Source organism: Emydura macquarii, unplaced genomic scaffold (assembly GCF_026122565.2).
Source record: "Emydura macquarii macquarii isolate MOO-44397 ecotype Brisbane River unplaced genomic scaffold, CSIRO-AGI_Emac_v2 contig_3249, whole genome shotgun sequence".
Lineage (NCBI taxonomy): Eukaryota > Metazoa > Chordata > Testudines > Chelidae > Emydura > Emydura macquarii.
Genome location: NW_027133386.1, coordinates 186,080 through 211,945, shown reverse-complemented (window position 1 = coordinate 211,945; position 25,866 = coordinate 186,080). Strand labels below are relative to the sequence as shown.

Sequence of the window (25,866 nt, the reverse complement as noted above, 5' to 3'; positions counted from 1 at the left end):
AGGATATAGAGTTAGTTTAATTTCCATTCACTGTAATAGAAGGTTGGTGCCCAAGGACACTGGAAATCTCAGTGCAAGGTTTCAGTTGATGTATTTATTGATTTCGACTCCTGAGACATCGCATGATTCTGCCATTGACAGAAGTGAAATACAGCAGTGAAGCATCATGGTCAAGCTCCTGTGTGTCACTAGATGAGAAGCGATAGTAGAGGAGGATTATAAAAACACTGCTCGAACATGCAGGAATGAAATCAGGAAGGCCAAAGCACAATTGGAGCTGCAGCTAGCAAGGGACGTGAAGGGGAACAAGAAGGGTTTCTACAGGCATGTTGCCAACAAGAGGAAGATTAGGGAAAATGTGGGCCCCTTAGAGAATGAGGGAGGTGACCTAGTGACGGAGGATGTGGAGAAAGCTGAGGTACTCAATGCCTTTTTTGCCTCTGTCTTCACAGACAAGATCAGCTCCCAGACTGCTGTACTGGGTGCACAGAATGGGAAGGAGGCGAACATCCTGCAGTGCTGAAGGAACGGGTCCAAGACTATTTAGAAGGATTGGACACACACAAGTCCATGGGGCCGGATGCAATGCACCCGAGGGTGCTGAGGGAGTTGGCTGAGGTGATTTCAGAGCCATTGGCTATTATCTTTGAAAGCTTGTGGGAACAGGGGGAGGTCCCTGACGACTGGAAAAAAGCAAATCTAGTGCCCAGCTTCAAAAAAGGGAGGAAAGAGGATCCAGGGAACTACGGACCGGTCAGCCTCACCTCAATCCCTGGAAAAATCATGGAGCAGGTCCTTAAGGAATCCATTTTAAGGCACTTGGAGGAGAGGAAGGTGATCAGGAACAGTCAACACGGATTCACCAAGGGAAAGTCATGCCTCACCAACCTGATTGCTTTCTATGATGAGGTGACTGGCTCTGTGGATGTAGGGAAGGCGGTGGATGTGATATACCTTGACTTTAGCAAAGCTTTTGATACTGTCTCTCATAGTATTCTCATCAGCAAGTTAAAGAAGTATGGGTTGGATGAATGGACTATAAAATGGATAGAGAAGTGGCTAGAGTATAGGGTTCAATGAGTAGTGATCAATGGCTCCATGTCTAGCTGGCAGCTGGTCACAAGCGGAGTTCCCCAGGGGTCGGTCCTGGGGCCGGTTTTGTTCAACATCTTCATTAATGATTTGGAGGATGGGGTAGATTGCACCCTCAGCAAGTTTGCGGATGACACTAAGCTGGGGGGAGTGGTAGATACCCTGGAAGGTAGGGATAGGATACAGAAGGACTTAAACAAAGTGGAGGATTGGGCCAAAAGAAATCTAATGAGTTTCAACAAAGAAAAGTGCAGACTCCTCCACTTAGGAAGGAAGAATCCCATGCACAGCTATAGACTGGGGACCAACGAGCTGGGCAGCAGCTCTGCAGAAAAGGACCTGGGGGTAACCATGGATAAAAAGCTGGATATGAGTCAGCAGTGTGCCCTGGTTGTCAAGAAGGCTAATGGCATATTGGGCTGCATTAGGAGGGGCATTGCCAGCAGGTCACGGGAAGTGATTATTCCCCTCTATTCGGCATTGGTGAGGCCGCATTTAGAATATTGTGTCCAGTTTTTGGGCCCCTCACTACAAAAAGGATGTGGACAAGTTGGAGAGAGTTGAGCGGAGGGCAACAAAAATGATTAGGGGGCTGGAGCACAGGACTTATGAGGAGAGGCTGAGGGAACTCGGCTTGTTTAGTCTGCAAAAGAGAAGAGTGATGGGGGATTTGATAGCAGCCTTTAACTACCTGAAAGGGGGTTCCAGGGAGGATGGGGCTAGGCTGTTCTCGGTGGTGGCAGATGACCGAACAAGGAGCAACGGTCTCAAGTTGAAGGGCGGGAGGTCTAAGTTGGACATTGGGAAAAAGTTTTTTACTAGGAGGGTGGTGAAGCACTGGAATGGGTTACCTAGGGAGGTGGTGGAATCTCCATCCTTAGAGGTTTTTAAGGTGAGGCTTGACAAAGCCCTGGTTGGGATGATATAGCTGAGGTTAATCCTGCTTTGAGCAGGGGGTTGGACTAGATGACCTCCTGAGGTCCCTTCCAACTCTATGATTCTATGATATAGAAATGCTCTGCTCTGTCCTATCAGTCCTCAGCTACCGGAGAACCGGACCGCTGTTACTGTAGTTCTTGCTCTGATAGCACAAAGGGTGACCTGCCTGGGTACCAATGTTCCTGTCTTTAATTGAGAATCCTGCCACTTTCCTCTGAACTCTACATTTAGTCTTAAAATTTCAGCCTGTGGGCAGGAGAAGGGGCGTTTCGGATCATTTATGGAATTAATTCACAATCTCCCAATTCAGTTTGTTTTATTATTCCTAGAATCAACCCATGGCAGACACAGACTGCAGAAACCAAACGACCGTCATGGAATTCATCCTCCTGGGATTCGGGGATCTCAACCTGCCTGACCTGCAAATTCTTCTCTTCCTGGTGTTCCTAGTGATCTACATCGCAACCGTGTCCACGAACATCCTCATCATGGTGCTCGTTCTGACTGATCGGCATCTTCACACCCCCATGTACTTCTTCCTGGGGAACCTGTCCTTCTTGGAGACCTGCAGCATCTGTATCACCCTACCCAGGGTGCTGGCCAGTCTCCTGACTGGGGACAGAACCATCTCGTTCAGTGGCTGCTTCACACAACTGTATGTCTTTGGTCTTCTGATAGCTACCGAATGCCAACTCCTAGCAGCGATGTCTTACGACCGGTATTTAGCGATATGTAAACCCCTGCACTATTCCACACTTATGAACACCAGGTTTTGCCTCCAACTGGCTGCTGGGTCCTGGCTAAACGGTTTTCTGACTATTACCATTTTTGTCTTATTCCTATCACAGTTAATATTCTGTGGCCCGAACGAAATCGACCATTTCTACTGTGACTCCATCCCACTGATGGAACTCGCCTGCAGTGACACCCACCAGGTCATGTTGGTGGATTTCATACTAGTCTGTGTATTCGCCCTGCCCCCATTCCTGCTAACCCTGACATCCTATGCCTGCATCATCGCCACCATCCTGAGAATCCCTTCCACCACCGGGAGGCAAAAAGCCTTTTCCACCTGCTCCTCTCACCTCATCGTGGTGACAGTTTTCTATGGGACCCTAATGATGGTCTACCTGCGACCGAAAGGTGACGCCCTGCGGGAGCTGAACAAAGTGGTCTCTCTCTGCTACACGGTCCTGACTCCCCTGGTAAACCCGCTCATCTACAGCCTGGGAAACAGGGAGGTCAAGGCAGCCCTGAGCAAAGCCGTCCGTAAATGTGGCTTGCACAAAACCATGCAGAGACTCTGAGCTGATAACTTAACCTGAGATTTACCTTTGATTTAACCAATCAGCCCCCATTAAAATGAAGTTGAAAACTCCATTTGAAAATCTCATTTCTAATGTGAAATGAATGTGAAGGGAAAGTTTGGGCCCTTTACAGAATGGGGGAGGCAACCTAGTGACAGAGGATGTGGAGAAAGCTGAGGTACTCAAAGCTTTTTTTGCCTTTGTCTTCACAGACAAGGTCAGCTCCCAGACTGCTGCACTGGGCAGCACAGAATGGGGCGGACGTGAGCAGCCCTCAGTGGTGAAAGAACAGGTCCAGGACTATTTACAAAAGCTGGCCATGCACAAGTCCATGGGGCCGGATGCAATGCACCCGAGGGTGCTGAGGGAGTTGGCTGATGTGATTGCAGAGCCATTGGCCATTATCTTTGAAAACTCGTGGCGATCAGGGGAAGTCACTTCCAATCCTCATCTTCTAGGATTCTGTGACTAAAGATCTGCAGGGAGTTTCAGCGAGTGTTTACCGCCCCGTGCTGTGTCCCTGTAACACAGCACACAGGACAGCTCTGTCACTCTCCCATGTTCAGCACCAATACACACAGTATCATGGTGTTTTCCCCATCGTGTCTTGTCACAAATTCAGACAGTCCAATACAAATAAAACACAACGTTTGTTGCTGCAGATAATTTCTTATGTCCCTAAGGAATCAGCAGAGAATCCAGCCTGAGCTCAGGTCATCGTTGTCCATCTAATTGGAAGGAGCAGGGCGGGAGGAGGTGGCCATCAGCATCTCCCCATCACAGAGCGTTTCGTTGAGCACTAGGCAGAAGGGAGATAAGTTTAACCAATTTTTTAGATCCATTAAAACGCCGTTGTTCTCAAAACAAATATCTGATCAATGCAATTCCTCTCTCTTGGTGCAGGACAGGTGGGGATACACGCCTGGGAAATCTGCCGCCCCTGAAATGGTGCTCCTTGTCATCAGGTGCACGTACAATGGCATGTTGGTGCCCGGCAAGTGCTCGCAGCAGTTCTCTCCAGGGGCCGGTGATGGGGCACTAGATGGGGAGGTCTCTGAGCTTCTACAGAAAAGTCTTTCCCATGTGTCTAGGTGGCGGGTTTTTCCCACATGCTCAGGTCTAAATGGATTGCCATGTTTGGGGCCAGGAAGGAATTCTCACACACACACACACATCTCCAACCGGGTCAGATTGGCTGAGACCCTGAGGGGTTTTCGCCTTCCTCTGCGGCGTGGGGCACGGGTCACTTGCAGGTTTAAAGTAGTGTAAGGGGTGGATTCTCTGTAACCTGACGTCTTTGAACCATGATTTGAGGACGTCAGGAACTCAGCCAGAGGTGAGGGTCTGTGACAGGAGTGGGTGAGTGGGATTTTGTGGCCTGCAGCGTGCAGAAGGTCAGACTAGGTGATCACAACGGTCCCTCCTGACCTTCAAGTCTATGAGTCTATATCCCTCTGCAAACCAGCCAGCCCCTGGCACACACAGAGGCCAGAGGCAAACAGCCAGGCCCCAGCAGTGATGTCTGGACCCTTCCCCAGGAAAAGCTCCATAGCTCTTACATGGGCTAAGCCCAGCTGGGACCTGCACCAGCAAAGCAACTGCACCAGGCTTACCGGGGCCTTGGAGGCAGGGAGGTCGGGCAAACAAAGAGGTCAACTCACAAGCCAGGGACACTGGGACTGTGCAGAGCCAGCTGGGGGCTTCCCAGGACACACGTAGAACTGAGGCCGTTCCTGGGGCCGGGCCTGTCACACCGTCACCGAGGAGGGACCCCGCACGTGGCCCTGCAGGGCAGAAACCGCTCTGCGTTGCCAGCTTCACCCAGCGTCTGAAAGGGATAAAATAAGAATGGCAACACTGGGTCAGACCAATGGTCTATCCAGCCCCGTATCCTGTCTTTCAACAGTGGCCAATGCCATGTGCTTCAGAGGGAATGAACAGAACAGGTCACCAATCGAGTGATCCATCCACTCCCAGCTGCTGGACCTATCCTCCATGAGCTTCTTTTTTGAACCCAACTATAATCTTGGCCCTCACAACATCCTCTGGCAAGGAGTTCCACAGGTTGACTGTGCGTTGTGTGAAGAAATACTTCCTTATTTTTCTTTTTAAACCTGCTGCCCATTAATGTCATTTGGTGACCCCTAGTTCTTGTGCTATGGGAAGGAGTAAACACATCTTTATTTACTTTCTCCACACTCGTCATGATTTTATAGACCGCTATCATATCCCCTTTTAGTTGTCTCTTTTCTAAGAGGAAAAGTCCTAATCTTTTTAATCTCTCCTCATATGGAAGCTGTTGTACAACCCTAATAATTTTTGTTACCCTTCTCCGTACCTTTTCCAATTACAATATATCTTTTTTTAGACAGGGTAACCAGATCTGCACTCAATATTCAAGATATTGCCATACCATGCATTTATAAAGAGGCAACATGATATTTTCTGTCTTATTTTCTATTCCTTTTCTAATTATTCCCAACATTGTTAGCTTTTTTGACTGCCACTGCACATTGAGTAGATGTTTTCAGAGAACTATCCATGGTGACTCCAAGATCTGTTTCTTGAGTGGTAACAGCCAGTTTTGTGAGATCCCTTAGTTAAGTCCAGAACAAACTGTGAAGAATTACAGTCTTGAATAGTTTTGTATCATCTGCAAATATTGCCGCCTCACCATTTACCCCTATTTCCAGATCATTTATGAACATGTGGAACAGCACTGGTCCCAGTGCGGACCCATGGGGGACACTATTTACCTCTCTCCGTTTGGAAAAATGGCCATGTAGTCCTACTTTTTGTTTCCTTTCTTTTAACCACTTACTGACTCAGGCGAGGGTCCCACGACCGCTTACTTTTAAGACATTTTGGTCAGGGACCTGGTCAAAGGCTTTCTGAAAATGTAAGTACACTATATCCACTGAATCAGCCTTGTCCACATGCTTGTTGACCCCCCTCAAAGCATTCTCATAGATTGGGGAGGCGTGATTTCCCTTTACAAAAACCATGTTGACTCTTCCCATACACATCGCGTTAGTTTAGGAGTCGGATCATTCTGTTCTTTACTATAGTTTCAAGCAATTCTTACTGAAGTTAGGCTTACCGGCCTGTCATTACCTGGATCGCCTCTGAAGCCTTTTTTACAAAATCGGTGTAACATTCGCTATCAGTAACCCAGTCATCTGGCAGAGCAGCTGATTTCAGTGACAGATTACATCCCACAGTTAGTAGTTTGAAATGTCACATTTGAGTTCCTTCTGAACTTTTAGATGGAGGCCATCTGGTCCTGGGGACTTATTACAGTCCAATTTGTCAATAAGTTCCAAAACCTCCGGGCTGGTTCCCCAGATTTGTCACCTACAGGAAGGGCTCAGATTTGGGCACCTCCTTCACATCCTCAGCTGTGTCGCTGTGAAGGCCGATGCCAAAAATGCATTTCGTTTCTCCCCGATAGCCTTATCTTCCTGGTGCTCCCTTTAGCATCCCGTCTCCACACTGGCCCCACGGGTTGTGTAACAGGCTTCCTGATTCTGATGCATTTAAAAACATTTTTGCCGTTGCTTTTTGAGTCTTTGGCTGGCTTTTTTCAGATTCTTTTCTGGCCTTCGTAAGTATATTTAGGGGCCCCTGTTACAATGAGTGTCCCCAAAACTGACCGCAATAAGGGCACATCCAGTGAAGGCTAGTTCTCACAGCATGGTGTCTAGACAGCCCCAGCTGCCCTACACAGCTGGGCTGCAGGCAGGGCCCTCTCCGCAGGGCATGAGACAACCTATGGCCAGAAGAAGCAGCTACCAACAGGCAAAACTCCCGTGATATCTCATACGGCTGTGCTGGCTCCATCTCTGGGAGCAAATCAAGGCTTGGTCAGAGGCAGGGACGCTGCACACCCGTGAGAAGTGTAAGGCTCCAACACTTTGGAAACCATTTGTCAAGGGAGCCCTTGGAGTTAAGCATCCATCTCTCATTTCAAAGAGATTTTGGTGCCTAACTCCCTTAGACACCCCTGAGACTCTCAGCCTGGAGAGCCACTGGGCTTCTCTCACCATAGGCTCTTTTGGAGGTCTGCCTTGGCCCCTTGTAAGCACTGATGTAGCAAACAATCAATCAATCAATCAATCGCTCTCTTGTCCCATGTGGTTCCCAGTGGCTGCAATCTGGAGCAGCGCACACCGAGCAGTAGCAGAAAGAGAGGAAAGATGTGATTATCCTGTCTAGGGCCACTAAAGGGCCAAGGAACTGGACAGGCCCAGCGGTGCTGCCCAGGGGACAGCCGCCAAATGGGAAGGGCTGGAAAGGAGACACTATGTTGCCAAATGACCAAAAGAGGGAATTGAAAAGGAGGGTGAAGCTGTGTCATGGTGTGTAACTTTGGAGCACAGAGCACTGGAGAGCAGAGGACAGATATATCATGTAATGAATTCTGTGCTCAGTGGCAGACGTTAAGGAGGGAGAAATGGGCTGTTCTACGTGTGTCACCGGAGCCTAGATTGGGAAAGAGGCAGCGATAGCAAAAAAAATCCACTAGTGGAGAGCAGAGCAACAGGCTCTCGGGCTGGGAAATCGATACTAGACAGCAGCAAGATGAAGGAAATGGAATCAGATCATCAGACTTAAAAAAATACATAATTACACGAGTCCCATTGCACACGTCCCACCGGGCGTTGTTAGCCACACAGCTTGGGAGACACGAAATTAACCAAGTGGGAGAAAGGTTGAAGAGGGAGGGTATTAAGAAGCATGAGGACCGAACACTAACACAGAGGCAGCATTTACACAAATCGAAGGGCAGCCCCTTTTCCAAGGGTAGATCAATGCACCTGATCATCTCTTCAGGTAACTGCAGGTCTCTACACTGAGACAACCCAGCTTCTGCAGGAAGAGGAGACAGAGGAACCTCAGCTGCAGACACTGGCTCCTGGCGTCTAACCCGGAGAAGCAGGAGCTCATTGCTTCAGGCTGGGGCTGCCCTGGGCTGACAGGTGAGAACCGACTCCCGACAGCGTTTCTCTGCCACCTTCCAGACAGGGGCGTGAATGTGCTTTGGGAGGAGGAGAGGGACGAGGCGGGTGAGGTAATATCTGTTATTGGAACAACTTCTGTGGGTGAACGAGAGACGCTTTAGAGCTCTTCACAAGCTCTTCTTCAAGTGAATGCTAGTGGTTTTACCTGCACCTTTCCCCATTAGCGCCAGTCGGTGTCCACAGCACCATTTAACAGAGATGCAGATTGACACACAGCTCTTGTGACAGGTTCTCAGTTGGGGATCTGCCCCCGACACATGAAGGGAGCTGCCTTGATTTATACCAGCTGCGGGTCTGGCTCAGGGTGTCCCAATCGGGAGGCGAGTGGAGATAGAGTCTTACTAGCCCAGATCACACACGCGACATTCGTTCTAGACTCTGAGTTCAGGGACAGCATCTTTTACCACCCAGTGTCTTCTTCCTGTATTATCATCCCACAGTCGTTATGGAGTGGGAAGGGACACTCCCCGGTTAGGGCTGCACATCAGCCTGGTTTTGCCCCTTCCCAAGATCCACCCTCCAAAGAGCTGTATCTTATTACTGCTACAAAGCGAATGTCGGGAAACAGAAAAGGCGCTGCCAGTCCCTCAGCATGTCACCATCACCCCCCATGAACTAAGGAAGCATTTACTCCACTTCACAATTTATGGGATAAATGCATCTTGTGCGAGGGGTGAAAATTGTTCCTTTTCCTACCGGACACTGAAATGCTGACCATACCAGGATATAGAGTTAGGTTGTTTTCCATTATAATAGAATCTCACAGTTAGCAATACCAGAGTTAAGAACTGCACGGTTAGTCTCACGCCTTGTTTGGATCCGGCAGCATGCAATCAGGCAGCAGCCGAGAGAGAGAGAGAGAGCAAAAGCAAATACAGCACAGCACAGTGTTAAACGTAAACTTAAAAAGAAAAATTGGAGAAGGTCAACAAACTGTCTGTGCTTTTTTCATTTTAATTCAGATGGTGAAAAGCTGCATTTTTCTTCTGCATAGTCAAGTTTCAAAGCTATCTTAAGTCAAAGTTCAGTTGTAAACTTTTGAAAGAGCAAACAGAAGGTTTTGTTCAGAGTTGCGAATATTTCAGAGTTACTAACAACCTCCATTCCCGCGGTGTTCGTAACTGAGGGTCTATGGTAATTCTCACAGCAGTTCAGTGCCTAAGGACACTAGACGGCACTGGAAATCTCAGTGCAAGATTTCCGTTGATGTATTTATTGATTTCGACTCCTGAGGCATGGTATGACTCTGGCCATTGTTAGAAGCGAAATACAGCATTTAACATCATTGTTAAGCTCCTGTATGTCACCAGATGGGATACGATAGCAGATAAAGACATGCTCTGATCTGCCTTTTTAGTACTCTGCTACCAGAGAAGTGGACTGTATCTGTAGTTATTCATCTGAGGTGGCAGATGATGGTCTGCCTGGGTACAAATCATCTGTTCTCCAGTTGAACCTCCTGGCAATTTGCTCTTAAGTCGACACTCAGTCTGTGGTCGGGAGAGGAAGGGGAGTTTATGAATATCTTTGGAAATAATTCACAAGACTTTATTAACTTTTAACTCTGTGTTCTTCTGATTCAATCGCACAGTTCCTTTTCTTGTTCCTAGACTCAGCCCATGGCAGACATAGACTGGAGAAACCAAACGACCGTTATAGAATTCATCCTCCTTGGGTTTGGGAAACTCCCTGACATACAAATTCTTCTCTTCCTGCTGTTCCTAGTGATCTACATCACAACCGTGGCCACAAACACCCTCATCGTGGTGCTTGTTGTGACTGATCGGCACCTTCACACCCCCATGTACTTCCTCCTGGGGAACCTGTCCAGCTTGGAGACCTGCTATGCCTCCACCATCCTGCCCAGGATGCTGGCCAGTCTCCTGACCGGGGACAGAACCATCTCACTCACAGCCTGCTTCACACAATACTTTTTCTTTGCCTTTCTGGCAGCTACCGAATGCCATCTCCTAGCAGTGATGTCTTACGACCGGTATTTAGCGATATGTAAACCCCTGCACTATTCCACTCTTATGAGTACCAAGCTTTGTCTCCAATTGGCTGCTGGGTCCTGGCTAAATGGTTGTTTGGCTATTACCATCTTTGTCTTATTCCTATCACAGTTAATATTCTGTGGGCCAAATAAAATTGACCATTTCTACTGTGATATCATCCCAATGCTGGAACTCTCCTGCAGTGACACACACCTGGTCATACTGATGGATTTCATCCTAGCCTGTGAAGTCACCCTGCTTCCATTCCTGCTAACCCTGACATCCTACGTTTATATCATCACCACCATCCTGAGAATCCCTTCCGCCACCGGGAGGCAAAGGGCCTTTTCCACCTGCTCCTCTCACCTCATCGTGGTGACAGTTTTCTATGGGACCATAATGATCGTCTACCTGCTCCCGAAACAGGAGTCACTGCGAGAGATGAACAAAGTGTTCTCTCTTTGCTACACGGTCCTGACTCCCCTGCTAAACCCCCTCATCTACAGCCTGAGAAACAGGGAGGTCAAAGAAGCCTTGAGCAAAGCCATCAGTAAATGTGGATTTCACAAAACCATGCAGAGACTCCAAGCTAATAACTTAACCTGAGGTTTTCAAAGCTGCCTGGTGGTTTAACCAATCAGCCCCCATTCAAATGAAGTTGAAAACTCCCATTGGAAATCTTAGCTCCAGTGTGAAATATACGTAGATAATCTGCAGAGAGTTACTGAGGGTGTTCACGGCCCCATGCTGTGTCCGTGTAACACAATGCACAGGAAAGTGAGGCTGAAGACAGCTCTGGCACTCTCTCATTAATAGCACTGATACTGTGTGTATCATAGTATTTCTCTCCTTGGTGTTGGCTAAACATTTACCCTATGGGGGGTGGGTGCACAGCACTGGAACATGCACAGTGCTGTCCCAGTGTAAGGCATAAAATCAACTCACAATCCACGTAAATCCCTGTGTATATCCCCTGTTCATCGTTTCTCTCTGTTAGATAATAAAGTCCTGTAATCAGGCAGTCTAATTCAAATAAAACACACACAAGAAGTGACATCATGTTTGTTGCTACAGTTTTTTATGCCTCTGAGGACACAGCAGAAAATCCAGGCTGAGCTGAGGTCAGCGTCGTCCACCCAAGGGGAAGGACCAAGGAGGAAGGTGGCCATAACAATGTTCCCATCAGGGCATGTTCAGCTGGGCACCAGGCAGAGGGGACACGCAATTGTAATCAGATTTTTATGTCCACTGAAAAGCCATTTTTGAGCTAAATAAATGTTTCCGTGATGAAAATACTGACTCCTGGGGCAGGATATGTGGGGAAGTAAGGCTGGGAAATCTGCCACACCTGAAAACGTGCTTATTGCCATCAAAGGTGCATACAAGGTCATTGAGATGATCTGTAACTGCTAGCGGCAAATATCTCCAAAGGCCGGTGATGGGGAACTAGGTGGGGAGGTTCTCTGAGTTACTACAGAGAATTCTTTGCCAGGTGTCTGGCGGGTGGATCTGCCCACTGTGATGTTCCCCTCTGCAATCTGGACTGCTGTACAGTTGTGTCACCCCAACCCCTCACTCCTAGACCCCGACTAGCACTTGCTTCGCCGTGCGAACACCCCACTTCTGGGTCAGCCTACGCACAGACTCCAGCAAGCCAGCGTCTCTTACCTTAGCTAGTGAGTGCTTCTGGCCGGCCACTCACGGGATTATGAATAGCATGACCCACGGCTAATATCTCTGGTCCCAGATGCACCCCTAGGAACTGCCGTCTTACAGAGTTCACTGGACTCTGCAAGCTCATTGGTTAGTCCATTGATCAAAGAAGTTGATATGCACCAGCTCTGTCACTCTGAACGAAGTCTCCACACGCATATTCAACCGACGTGCACTGCTTTAGATAAAACAAACAAATACAGGTATTAAGTACAGTAAGATTTGAAGTGGTTATAACCCAGAGCAATATAAATCGGATTAGATCAGTAAGAAATAAAAGCGAATCACATTCTATACTAAGCTTAACGCTTTCAGGAGCCTTCCAGTCTGAGATGGTTCTCACCAGAGACTAGCTGGTGGGCCCACAACCAGGTTCCCCCCCACCCCTACTCCTCATGGCCAGTCTTGATGTTGTCTTGTAGATGGATTGCAAGAGAGAGTTCACGAGACCAAAATGTCTCTGCCTTCAACCCTCACCCCCCTCTGGGGTCAGGTGATCGGCCATGTCAGGCATGGTTTCCTCCCCTTGAGTCAAAGAGCATCATCTTATCAGGTGCTTAGGTCAGTCCATTGCTCCTGGAAGAGCTGGATTGTTTTATGCATGCCTTAGTGAGGTGTGAATCACCTCTCTGCTTTTAGTGTTTGCTGGACCTACATATCCAACAATACGAGACACGCATCTGGGAATATTACATAGCAGAGCCTCAGCCACACACACAACATTGCAGGAAACATTCTGCCATGACAATAATGTTCAGTGTGTCGTGTGCGTTCCAAAAACACCGCACATGAGATACTTTGCATTAAACAATGCACAGCTACACTGGAAGAGTAAACAGGAATGATACACAATCACACCAGAAAGGTCTACATGGGGTACAGTGTCTCACACCCACATGCTCAGCTTCTAACTGGTTGCCAGATTTGGGGTCGAGAAGGAATTTCCCCCTGATCAGACGGGCAGAGACTCCGGACCTTTTTGCCTTGCTCTACAGGACGGGTCACTTGCAGGTTTAAAGAGGTGTCAAGGGTGGATCCTCTGTAACTTGACGACTTTAAACCATAATCTGAGGACATCGGTCACTTGGCCAGCGGTGAGGGTCTGTGACAGGAGCGGGTGGGTGGGGTTCTGTGGCCTGCAGCATGCAGGAGGTCACACTAGATGATCACGATGGTCGCTCCTGACCTTCAAGTCTATGAGATAATAACCATCTGCAAACCAGCCAGCCCCCTTGTGCACACACAGGCCAGATGCAAAGAGCCAGGCCCAGCAGTGACCTCTGGACCCTTTATGGCTCTTACATGGGCTAAGCCCAGCTGGGACCTGCACCAGCAAAGCAACTGCACCAGGCTCACTGGGCCCCTGGAGGCAGGACGGTTGGGCAAAGAAAGAGTCCACTCACAAGCCAGAGGCACTGGGGCTGGGCCTGTCACACGGTCCCGGAGGAGGGACCCTGCACGTGGCCTTGCAGGGCAGACCTGTTACAAAGAGGGTCCCCAAAACTGACTGTAACAAGGGCAGGCCCCGAAAGGACTAGTTCTCAGGGCACAGGTGCCCAGCCAGCCCCAGCCACCTTAGACAGCTCTGCTACACCCAGAGCCCTCTCCTCAGGGCGTCAGGTGACCTATAGTGAGAGGAAGCCGCTACCGCCCACCGACGGGCAGGACGCCTGTGGTGCCAACCATGGCCATGCTGGCTCCGTCATGGGAACACAGCAGGGCCTGGACAGAGGCAGGGGAGCTGTGCACCACTCAGATCTGTAAGGCTCCAACTCTGCATTAGTAGGAGCATTGCCAGCAGGTGGAGGGAAGTGATTATTCCCCTCTATTCGGCAGTGGTGAGGCCACATTTGGAGTATTGTGTCCAGTTTTGGGCCCCCCACTACAGGAAGGATGTGGAGAAGTTGGAGAGTCCAGCACAGGGCAACAAAAATGATGAGGGGGCTGGAGCACAAGACTTATGAGGAGAGGCTGAGGGACCTGGGCTTTTTTAAGCCTACAGAAGAGAAGGATGAGGGGGGATTTGGTAGCAGCCTTCAACTACCTGAAAGGGGTTCCAGGGAGGATGGAGCTAGGCTGTTCTCAGTGGTGGCAGATGACAGAACTAGGAGCAATGGTCTCAAGTTGCAGTGAGGGAGTTCTACGTGGGATATTAGGAAAAATTTTCCCTAGGAGGTTGGTGAAGCGCTGGAATGGGTTACCTAGGGAGGTGGTGGAATCTCCATCCTTAGAGGTTTTTAAGGCCCGGCCTGACAAAGCCCTGGCTGCGATGATTTAGTTGGGATTACTCCTGCTTTGAGCAGGGGGTTGCACTAGATGATCTCCTGAGGTCCCAACCAACCCTCATCTTCTATGATTCTATTAAATCAACACTATACGGCAGCAGAGCAGAGAAACCAGTGCAGGGGTCAGAAATACTGACCAGTGAACAACAGATTTCAGTAGCCAATAGTCATGGGAAAGCTAGACTGTAAAATGCCCACGGGTGGAAGCATTAAAAGGAAGAGAGACTGGCAGCTGTTTTCAGAAATCCCCAGTATGTGCAGCATCCACTGAATATTAATCCAGGGGTGGTGCAAGTACATCATAACAGGCCATCACTTTGGAGAGGCATCGCTCAGAAATGTAAGCTGGGGTTTAGTCATGATCCCATACACTTTTCAGTTTGCGTCTTTTTTAAGTCTAATGATCCAGTGACACAAGTCCCATTGCACACGTCCCACCTGGCGTTGTTAGCCACACAGCTTGGGAGACACGAAAGTAACCAAGTGGGAGAAAGGTTGAAGCGGAACCATAGTAAAAAGCGGGAGGACCAAACACTGATCCAGAGGCAGCATTTACACAAATCGAAGGGCAGCCCCTTTTCCAAAGGTGGATCAATGCACCTGCTCATCTCTTCAGGGAACTGCAGGTCTCTGCACTGAGACAACCCAGCTTCTGCAGGAAGAGGAGACACAAGAACCGCAGCTGCGGATCCTGGTCCTGGCGTCTAACCCGGAGAAGCAGGAGCTCATCGCTTTAGGCTGGGGCTGCCCTGGACTGACAGGTGAGCACCGACTCCCGACAGCGTTTCTCTGCCACCTTCCAGACAGGGGCGTGAATGTGCTTTGGGAGGAGGAGAGGGACGAGGCGGGTGAGGTAATACCTGTTATTGGAACAACTTCTGTGGGTCTCCAAGGGAAGCTTTTGAACTACTCCGAGCTCTTCTTCAGGTGACTATTAACAGCTTTAGCCTCACCTTCCCATGATACGTGGCGTCCACAGCACCGTTTAACAGAGATGCAGATTGACACACAGCTCTTGTGACAGGTTCTCTGTTGGGGATCTGCCCCCGACACACCAACGGAGCTACCAGCTGCGGGTCTGTCTCAGTGTCTTCCCCCAGTCGGGTGGCAAGTGGAGATAGAGTCTTACTAGCCTGGATCATGCACGCCACCTCCTTTCTAGACTCCAAATACACGGACAGAATCTTCCCCCCCCATGTCTTGTTTGTGTGTTATCATCACACACTCGTTATGGAGCGGGGAGTGACACTCCCCGTTAGGGCTGCACGTCAGCCTGCTGAGGCCCCTTCTTAAGATCCACCCTCCAAAGAGCTGCATTTTATTACTGCTACAAAGCAAACGTCGGGAAACAGAAAAGGCGCTGCCAGTCCCTCCGCACAGCACCATCACCCCCCATGAAGTAAGGGAGAATTTACTCCGCTTCATAATTTGTGGAAGAAATGCATCTCTTGTGAGGGGTAAAAAATTTTCTTTTTCGTACAGGGCACTTGCATCTGACTATTCCAGTTCTGTGGTTCTTTTAAGTTCCATTAATTCTAACAGAGGACAGGTACCTAAGGACACCAGGCTGCACTGGACATGTCAGTGCAAGATTTCAGTTTATGTCTTTATGTATTTTGACTCCTGAAATATGGCATGATTCTGGCCCTTGCCAACGGCCAAATGCAGCATTTCAGCATCAGTGTTAAGCTGCTCTGTGTCACTAGATGGGATAGGAGAGTAGATAAAGACATGCTCTGATCTGCCCTATCAGTACTTGGCTACCAGAGAAATGGATCGTTGTTACGGGAGTTATTGCTCTGATCTGGCAGAGGGTCGTCTGCAGGGGTACTGAGGTTCTGTCCTCAGACTGGAGCAACGGTCTCAAGTTGCAGTGGGGGAGGTGTAGGTTGGATATTAGGAAAAACGTTTTCCCTAGGAGGGTGGTGAAGCATTGGAATGGGTTACCTGGGGAGGTGGTGGAATCTCCATCCTTATTGGTTTTTAAGCTGCAGCTTGACAAAGCCCTGGCTGGGATGGTTTAGCTGAGGTTAGTCCTGCTTTGAGCAGGGGGTTGGACTAGATACCTCCTGAGGTCACTTCCTACCTAATATTCTATGCTTCTATGAGAGAGTCCTGGCACTTTGCTCTGAAATCTACATTTTGCTGTAAAATTACAGGCTGTGATCAGGAGAGGAAGGGGCTATCCTGAACATTTAAGGAATTAATTCATGAGACTTAGTTAACTGAACCCTATGTTCTTCCGATTCACTTGCACCATTTGTTTTATTGATCTCAGACTCAGCCCATGGCAGACACAGACTGGAGAAACCAAACGGCCGCCATGGAATTCATCCTCCTGGCATTCGGGGATCTCCCTGACCTGCAAATTCTTCTCTTCCTGGTGTTCCTAGTGATCTACATCACAACCATGGGCACGAACACTCTCATCGTGGTGCTTGTTGTGACTGATCGGCACCTTCACACCCCCATGTACTTCCTCCTGGGGAACCTGTCCTGCCTGGAGACCTGCTACGCCTCCACCATCCTGCCCAGGATGCTGGCCAGTCTCCTGACCGGGGACAGAGCCATCTCACTCAGTGGCTGCCTCACACAACTGTACTTCTGTGCCTTTCTGGCCGCTACCGAATGCTACCTCCTAGCGGTGATGTCTTATGACCGGTATTTAGCGATATGTAAACCCCTGCACTATTCAACTCTTATGAGTACCAGGTTTTGTCTCCAGTTGGCTGCTGGGTCCTGGCTAAATAGTTGTCTGGCTGCTACCATCTTTGTCTTATTCCTATCACAGTTAATATTCTGTGGCCCGAATGAAATCAACCATTTCTACTGTGACCCCATCCCACTGATGGAACTCGCCTGCAGTGACACCCACCTGGTCATACTGATGGATTTCATCCTAGTCTGTGTATTCACCCTGCCCCCATTCCTGCTAACCCTGACATCCTACGTGTGTATCATCACCACCATCCTGAGAATCCCTTCCACCACCAGTCGGCGAAGGGCCTTTTCCACCTGCTCCTCCCACCTCATCGTGGTGACTGTTTTCTATGGGACCATAATGATCGTCTACCTGTTACTGAAACAGGAGTCACTGCAAAAGCTGAACAAGGTTTTCTCTCTTTGCTACACGGTCCTGACTCCTCTGCTAAACCCCCTCATCTACAGCCTGAGAAACAGGGAGGTCAAGGCAGCCTCGAGCAAAGCCGTCCGTAAATGTGGCTTTCACAAAACCATGCAGAGACTCTGAGCTAATAACTTAACCTGAGGTTTTCAAAGCTGCCTGGTGATTGAAGTGCTGAGGACAGAGCACTGAAGGGAAAAGGACCTCTACGCCAGCAGCTCTCAACCTTTGCAGACGACTGTGCCCCTTCCAGGAGGCTGACTTTTCTTGCATACCCCAAGTTTCATCTCAATTAAAACTACTTGCCTACAATTTCAGACATACATTTCTCTAGTTTTATCAGCCCATCCCTACTGAATAATTGCTCACTGTCTCCTTGTTCCCATCGAGTTATAGAATAAATCAACTGGAATGTAAATATTGTACTTGCATCTCAGCGTACCTGAAATCCAAGCCCTCCTTAAGGTAAAGCCTGAGCCCTGCCACCTGGCTTTGAAGCATGTAATTTAGCTTCGCAGGGCCCCTGTGGTGTAGGGTCCCAGACAATCCCCTAATGATGGCCCTGCACTTGTGACCCCTCAGATAACCTGTCTCGTGACGGCTGAGAAACACTGAACTGAGCAAATATCTAGATGAGTTGATGTACCCCCTGGAAGGCCTCTGCGTACCCCCAGAGGCACACAGACCCCTGGTTGAGAAGCCCTGTGCTGTGCTGTGCTATGCTACGTAACGACCTGCGGAGAGTAGCGGGTGTGGAGGAGTGAGAAACGGGCTCTTATACTAAATAATGGCCACTAGGTGACATAAGAGCTAAGAGTGGGAAAAAGAAATCCACTAGAGGAGAGCGGAGCAGCAGGTTTTCATGCTGGGAAATGGACTCTAGATGTAATCAGAGGAGAGACAATGGGGGGTGGGGGGTCAGAAATACTGACTAGTGGCCAATAGATTTCCGTAGCCAATACAATAATGGGCAAGCTAGACTGTGAAATGACCACTAAGTGACAGCGCACTGAAAGGCTGAAATATGGGCAGCTATTCTCAGAAATGACCGCGCGGCGGCAACATCCATTGAGTACTAATGAAGGGGCGGTGAAAGTACATTATAACGCCCGATCCCCTTGGACAGGCGACTCCCACAAACGTCAGCTGTTTAAGCATGATCTCAAATATTGTCCACATGGGATAGGTAGACTTAAAAAAAAAAAAAGAAGATGCAATTACGCAAGTCACCTCGGGCAAGTCTCACTGGGCGCTGTTTGCTACAGTGTTTTAGAGAGACAAAATGAACCAAGCGGGAGAAAGGCTGGAGTGGGACCGCACTGAAAAGTGAGAAGGCCCAATACAAATCTGAGGGTGCAATTACACTTGGCAAATCAAAGCGAAGCCCCTCTTCCAAAGGCAGATCAATGCACCTTGCCAACTTGGTGACTGCGTAGCTAGATTGGACTATTTTTTAGTTTACTTGGCGACAAAAGCGTCAAAACAACTAGCGACAAACCTAGCAACTTTCACAGCTGTTCCCAGCTACACTCTGAGAAAGAAGCAGCTAAAATTCATCATCATAAAATCAGTCTATTTGTTAAGCACCCAGTTAAAAAAAACAGTGCACTCTATGCTTCCCTGAGCTGGACTCCCCGGCTTCCCCCTTCAGGGCTGGCGAGGGAGAAAGAGAGGGGAGATGTGTCAGTACGGGGCTAAAGTTGCCGCCACCCGTCCCTTGTTAGGCTCATTGCATTGTCTGGTCATCTTCCTCTTCCTCCTCCTCCTCCCTCCGCCTCCTCTCTGAAGCCCACACACAGAGGGGAGCGGGAGGAGGGGAAAGTGCCCCCCACCTCCATCTTGGCTGCACACAATCACTCGTGCCCCTGGAAGATGGGGGGATACTTGACCCAGGGGTGTGGAAAGAAACCCTGCTGACCACCGAGCTCCCCATTCCCACGGCCAGGGAGGGGATGGGACAGGGGCCGCCCGCTGCACCCAGAGTTACACGGTCCTGCCTTAAACCCTAGTCCTGGCCCAGCTGCTCCCAAAGGCGGGATCCCCATGTATTACAGCAGGAGAAGCTTTCCTGTATCACGTTCTCTGGCTCTCTCTTTTTCTAGGGCTCTGTGAAACTACCTTACTTCATATTTCATTCAGTTCACTATCTAAGGCATGTCAGACAAAAAACTCCTTATTCCTTTCCCTGGCTACCATTTCACAGGCTTTATCCCACCCTGGTACGCTTTTCCTGTCGTTCGGCAGCGTTGGTATCCTTGAATGGCTAGGCTGGCTATCTTTAGGGTTCCCTTATTAATATAACTGTACAAGTCCTCAATACTTCCATTCAGACATTGCTCAGTCACTTGTTCCACACTCCTGGCTCCAAAGATTTCTCCTGTTCGCTTTTATTTATTTATTTTAAGATTCCAACCGGAGCTGTTATCCTCATCTTCAGTGTTTCCTTCTCCTCCATCTGCAGCTCATCTCAGGAAGTGCTCACTACCCATTCCCTCCCCTTGGCCATTTCCCAGCTGCATTTGCTCCCTATGATGCTAGAAGCTAGTCCCAGACCCAGACACGAGACGCTTCCATCAGTCGTATTGAAGCCAGTAGGTGCACCATCATTTCATATTACTAGATTATTCTCTGCAAAGACTTGCTCTGGACAGTTTCCATTTTTTTCTTACTTCCCCACAATCTGTTGAGACTTCTCAGCTCAGCACAGCTAATGAATGGGCATGTGACATCTGCAATTAACTCTTTCAGGTCCACAGCCTCTAGTTTCCTGCATGAGTTCTGCACATTATAAACCCTTAGAGATGCAGAATTGCTGTGTATTGGTATCTCAGTAGCATTATACTCGATCTTTAGCTTTTTAATCTATGCATCAAAATAGTTCAGGTTCTCCTTAGTGAAGGAGAAGGCATGTCCACCCTTCCCTATTTCTCTATCATGTCTACGTAGAGCATATGCTGGGATTTTTAGAGTCTAGTTTTTCTGGTCGTCAAGTCTCCGTGTACATTATCTTAGGTTTTGTAATCACATAAATATGTATCTTTAATTCCAGCCCCTGTGGGTGTTCTAGCTGAAAATAGTCACTGCTGTTCTTTAACTGTCCTATTGCCTTCGCTTAGGAAAGTATGAAGCTGTTCTACTGACAGGTTGCTAGCCCCCAGGTACTTTTCAGCAGCTTTCGTTATACTGCTCGTTTTCTGTTATTACTTTGATCATTACTGCAATGAATCTGTTTCTATTAGTACATTATCCCCTTTCAGCCCCATGTCACTCATTACCTCCCATTAATTTCTTGCAGGCTAATACCCAAGAGAGAACTGGGTGTGGGGAAAGGCATCTCCTAACAGCTCCTGCACTGGAGATGTTATCATCACCTTGGGGATTTTTCATATTTCTCTAGCTCACTCTGCCTCCGTGCACCCTCCAGACACTGAGCTGCGCTGTCCTCCACACTTACAACAGTTTTGTTCTGTCCCTTCCTCGCAATCAACACAGGAATGGTCACCTCTGCACTTCCTGGGCTGTTTTCCTTTGGAAAAATTCGCTGCACAACCAACTCTCTGGCAGCTCCAGCATGTCACAGACAGAGGAATATGGGACTTGGTCCAGAATATCCCAGACCCTAAAGCTGCTGCTCCCCTCCCTCAATTAAACTGTCGCCAGCACAGGTGTTGAGCACTTGCTGCCACCTCTTCTGCTAATTAGCCTCACTAGTTAATGACCTTATCACCCCCTATTCCTTCTGTATGTCCTGACAGGTCAGGTGACACCCACACACGACCCCTCTTCTTTCTGGGAGGAATTTGGGCAGCTGACAGCCGATTGTTATTTTACCTGCCACCTTTGTCTGCAGGAGTTTCTCCACCTGCTCTTTGCTTTGACATTCCACTCCTGGTCTCCAGCAGATGGTGTCTGAGCTCTTGCTGTAGCCCCAGCACTTCTTTGATCCACTCTGCCATTCTCAGCGGGGTTGATAGCCCCTCGCTTTAGGGCCTTATCTAGGGATTTTACCAGTAGGTCATTATCCCCCATTTCTCTTTCCTGCCTTCCTATGTGCTGGGCCCTCCCCTGGTTCCAGAGAATCTACCCTTTTCTTTTTCCTTGCTTGCATCTGGCCTGCCTCAGTGCTTTCCCTAGCCTCATGCTGGCTTCATCTCACCCCACCTAGCCAGCAGTCCCTCTCGCTCAGCCCAAAATCACTGCTAAGACAGCCTCTCTCGGGCCTCCAAACACTTCCTGTTACACCCCCTGGACTTATATAGGACCAGGGAGCCAATCAGGAATCACTAAGAGCACCGTCCGTCAGATCACTTGAGGCAGAACATGCCCTGGTGCTCAACCACTGCAGGTTGTGTGGTAGCTGCTGTAGACAAACTATCCATGGCTATGTGGGTATATGGGTTGCTTCCTTACTCTATAGACGTGGGTTCAAGTCCCCCATTGCCTTACATTAGCCCTTTTAAAGCTATTCCCCAGGCCAGTGTCTCTGTGAGGACGATTGTGTGCTTGGCTGCTAAGAGAAGCTTGATTTTAAAATCCAGCCTATTGGCCACCCAGGGACCTTCTGAAGGTGTCAGGGGGCTGAGGGGCTCCTCTTCTGTAACCGATTAGATAAAGGACAGGAGATTATGGGCTTGCGGATGCACATCAGCTGAGTGTGGTGAGGATCAGGAGCCTTCCCCTTTTTGGAACAGGGCGTTTGGTGCCTTGGCCTGGGCTCCTGGCTGATCGGTGGTGGTAAAATTAAAGTGTGTGAACAGCAGGGCCATCAAAGCTGTCTGTGGTTCAGCAGCTTTGCCCTGCAGAGATACTCCAAGCTTTTATGATCTGTGTATACCCGTATTGGGTGTCGGGCACCTTCCAGGTGCTGGGGCCATTCCCCAAAGGCAGCTTTGATTGCCAGAAGCTCCTTCGTTGGGGTGTGTCCCCGAGAATAATAGCCAGAAGGAAGCAGGTGCTGTCGGGGACCAGATCCTTGGTCCAAATTGCAACACTACGTGCACCCACAAAGGCCCGCGCTGGCTCAGGACTGGAGCACAGGACGGGAGCACTGGTGGGTTGGTCGAACACCCCTGGAGCCTCCGGACAGCAGGCAAAGGAGGCCGCGCTGGCGGAGGAGCGTTGTCAGTGGGGCTATCTGGTCTGAAAAGCCAGGCATGACGGGCCTATAAAAACCAGCAAACCCAAGGAAGCGCTGCGGCTCTTCGATGCCCCGGGGGGCTGCCCAGGGCCAAACAGCGTTCACCTTCCATTTGGAGGCCTTCAGGGGACAAGATGCAACCCGACTCCTCCATGCAGTGGTGGTCGAAGCTGCCTGCTTGCGTTCGCCACATGGGAAGGTCCCTCTGGGGGCTGTCAGCCCGTGTCAGGCGTTTCTCGCGCCCCTCGGAACATGCGGGTTAGGGGGCATGTTAGTGTTAGGGGTGGTCCAGACAAGCTGTCAGGGTCCTGGGCAAAGGTGTTTGGGACTAGTGGCAGGAGACTGGGGGTCAGAGCCCATATCAGATTCAGAGTGAAACCCAGGGTCAGAGCCGAAGATGGGGCCAGGGATTGGGCCGAGGGTCAAATCCAGGCATCGGCGTCCCAGCTGGGGTCCCAGGGGTCAGCATCGAAGGCAGAGCGGAGGTCGGTACCAGGGGTTCAGGCACAGAGAGGCAGGGCGGTCGCGGCAGCTAGCTGGGATCTGCCTCGTTCCCTGGACACTTCCTGGTGCGCCCCATGGGCATATATAGGGTCCAGGAGCCCAGACCACTGTCAGGCTGACCACATGGGGTGGAATTTACTGTGACTTACAGCCACTGCAGATCACGGACTGTAGAGGCTCAGTCAGTTGCAGCTGGTGGCTGTGGGGTGCTGTTATCTCCCTAGGCAACCCCCCAGGCCTGCGTTCAAGTCCTGCTGATGCTTACAGCCACTTTGGGTGACTGTTGTATTGCTTGCTAAAAGGCAAGGTAAGATTCTCCAGGATCCCCTGGTAGCTATGGACAGAACTCAACAGGCTGGTGCTTGAAAGGATAATCCCAGGCAAAGTCCCCTGGGAGAAATGCAGGAAGCATTGTATTAGAGAGACAAAGGGGGTGAGGTGATATCTTTCCTTGAGAGAGACAAGCTTCTGGCTACTACACGTCAGGAACCAGTGAGGTCAGGTTCAGGTGCCCTTCTCAAACACCAAGGGGACCTTTGTGCGGGAACCATGAACTAAGGCACTACGGAGGGGAGGAACAGCCAGCCTGTGGCTAACAGGGTTAACGTGCCGCCTGGCTACATGAACAGGGTAACCCGGAGTAGAGCAGCTGTTTTACCTCTGTATCTGACACTGGTGCTGACCACCGCGGGAACCCTGTGTCCAGGTCTGGTGCCCACAATTCACAAAGGACGTTGATAAACCAGAGAGGGGTCAGCGAAGAGCCGAGAGGATGATTAAAGGATTGGAAAACCTGCCTGTTGGGGATAGACGCACGGAGCTCAATCTGTTCAGTGACATGGAGCAGAAATAGAAGTGAGGGAATGAGGCAGTGAAGAAGATGAAGAGAGACACTCAGGCGGGGCCGTCTAACAACGACCAATGAGAGCCCTGCCCTGCCTGGCCCAGTCTCACTCAGCAGTGATGGCGGAGTTGGGGGAAGTGATCTGGTTTGGGTGAGCCTGACCTAAACGCAGCCCTTTTCCTAGCCAAGGGCTTGTCTACATGGGGAATGTAACCAGCATCCTGACACCGCAGCGGTTACACCTGTGTAATGCCCCATCTAGACCCTCACATGCTGGATGAAGCTGGCTTTTTCCCAGTGTAGCCGGCATCACTTTCAAAGCAATATAAGCTGAAGCAGAAAATGGCACTCTGGGTCCAGAATAAGTGTTTCCACACCGGGAGTTTTCCCAGTCTAGCTATAGCGGTGCATTTACACTGGCTGTATTCCCTGTGTAAACAAGCCAGGCAGTGTGCCCAGCTGAAACTAGCTTATGGTGGAAGATCCTTGCTCCATGCACCTGGTCTTGTCCCAGTAAATGGCTGGTGGGGCCCCAGTAACTGGTCTGGGTGACTGGGCTGCGCGGGCAGTGAATGCCCTGGGAGGCGGGACTCTTGCCCTGCCCGGCTGCGGTTACGGTTTGGGCTGGAAGACTCATCCAGAGGAGAGAACTTAGGGCCGAGCCGGCTGATTTCATCAGGACCGGTGTTCCATGCCGCCTGCGTCGCACACCTCCCCAGACTCAGCCGCTCAGAAGTAGCATCAGGGGAGACACGACCTTCTCCCGCAGAGGCTGCAGCTATGAGGAGGCGAGTGCCCTCTGTCAATAGAAGAGAACAGGCTCCTGGGGAGAGCTCGGCACCTGCTTCTCTCTTCAGGGGGACGCGGGTCTCTTTACTGAGAGAACCCAATTCCTGGAGAGAAGTGAGAGAAGAACCTGACTCCTGCTCACCAGCCGTGAGAGATCCAAGCTCATCTCCGCGATGCTGAATAGCCTGTGGTCTCCCTCATAGCGCTGCCATGCACTGAGACGCAGCCTGTCTGTCAGAGGCTATCACTAAAGGGCTAATAGGGAAACGGCCTGACCGCCTGCCTGCCTGCTCAGCTGGGCTGATTGGTGGCTGTCCAACAGCTGCGGAGATAAAAGGCTGCAGGGCAGTGCGGGCCAGGGTAGCTACTGGAGACACAGCAGAGGTGTTGAGAGGAGATGCTGTTACCTCAGGGCTAAGACTGATCAGTAGCTGACCAGGGAGTCAGGGTGTTCTCTCAGTAAAGAGACCCACATTTCTCTTTACTGAGAGAACCTCAGCCCTGAGCTGAGCATCCAGGCGGTCTGATGCACGGGGAGACGCAGGCGGCTAAGGAAGGGATCCAGAGAGGCCAGCACGCTGAGCAAGGAGCTGCCTCCTCTAGCCAAGAGACAATACCTACACTCCATCGCTCCCCGCGGAGTTGGACACTATCTCTGCTTGGGACTTTCAGCTGGGTGCCCCGAGGGAGTGGGAGTTCAGTCTCCCACCTGTGATGTGGAGCAGGGATTTGAGGGTGGGTTCCCATCACCTCAGGGGGGTGCCTAGCCCCTGCACTGCAGAGTCCCCCTCTCTGGCTCAATGCACATTCCACTAGTTTTTCGCACAGTGGAACAAAAGGCTCCAAGGGAGCCCCACACCCAATGCCCGCCTCACCGGTGCTCAGGGTTCAAATGGAGGCGTGGGGTGGGGATGGGCATGCTCTGGGCATGCTCCAGGGCTCAATCCGGCAGGCGAGATGGGCAGGGAGGAGTGAGGATCCCGTGGCAGGGAGGAGTGAGCTGTCTGCCTAGACTGAGTCTGCTGGGCGTCTGTTCTCTGGCAGGTAGGCCGGCTCCTACAGTCCTTCAACGGTAGAGATCTAGCCACCTATGGTGTTAGGGGCCAGCTGTGCTGGG

General features: G+C 50.1%; 3 protein-coding genes across 3 annotated transcripts; all 3 read left to right on the top strand.

Moving 5' to 3' along the window:
- The first annotated feature begins 2,369 nt into the window (after positions 1-2,369).
- On the top strand, positions 2,370-3,338 carry LOC137142769 (olfactory receptor 6B1-like). Its single transcript, XM_067532224.1, has one exon. It carries the CDS (start codon positions 2,370-2,372, stop codon positions 3,336-3,338), a length of 969 nt encoding a protein of 322 aa, XP_067388325.1.
- A 6,640-nt stretch (positions 3,339-9,978) lies between these two features.
- LOC137142757 (olfactory receptor 2AP1-like) lies at positions 9,979-10,959 on the top strand. Its single transcript, XM_067532212.1, has one exon. It carries the CDS (start codon positions 9,979-9,981, stop codon positions 10,957-10,959), a length of 981 nt encoding a protein of 326 aa, XP_067388313.1.
- A 5,679-nt stretch (positions 10,960-16,638) lies between these two features.
- On the top strand, positions 16,639-17,601 carry LOC137142759 (olfactory receptor 6C4-like). The gene has a single exon (XM_067532214.1). It carries the CDS (start codon positions 16,639-16,641, stop codon positions 17,599-17,601), a length of 963 nt encoding a protein of 320 aa, XP_067388315.1.
- Positions 17,602-25,866: the final 8,265 nt, after the last annotated feature.

Excerpts from the sequence above, each read along its gene's own strand:
- LOC137142759 (XM_067532214.1), top strand. The coding sequence starts at position 16,639 with ATGGCAGACACAGACTGGAGAAACCAAACGGCCGCCATGGAATTCATC.
- LOC137142769 (XM_067532224.1), top strand. The coding sequence starts at position 2,370 with ATGGCAGACACAGACTGCAGAAACCAAACGACCGTCATGGAATTCATC.
- LOC137142757 (XM_067532212.1), top strand. The coding sequence starts at position 9,979 with ATGGCAGACATAGACTGGAGAAACCAAACGACCGTTATAGAATTCATC.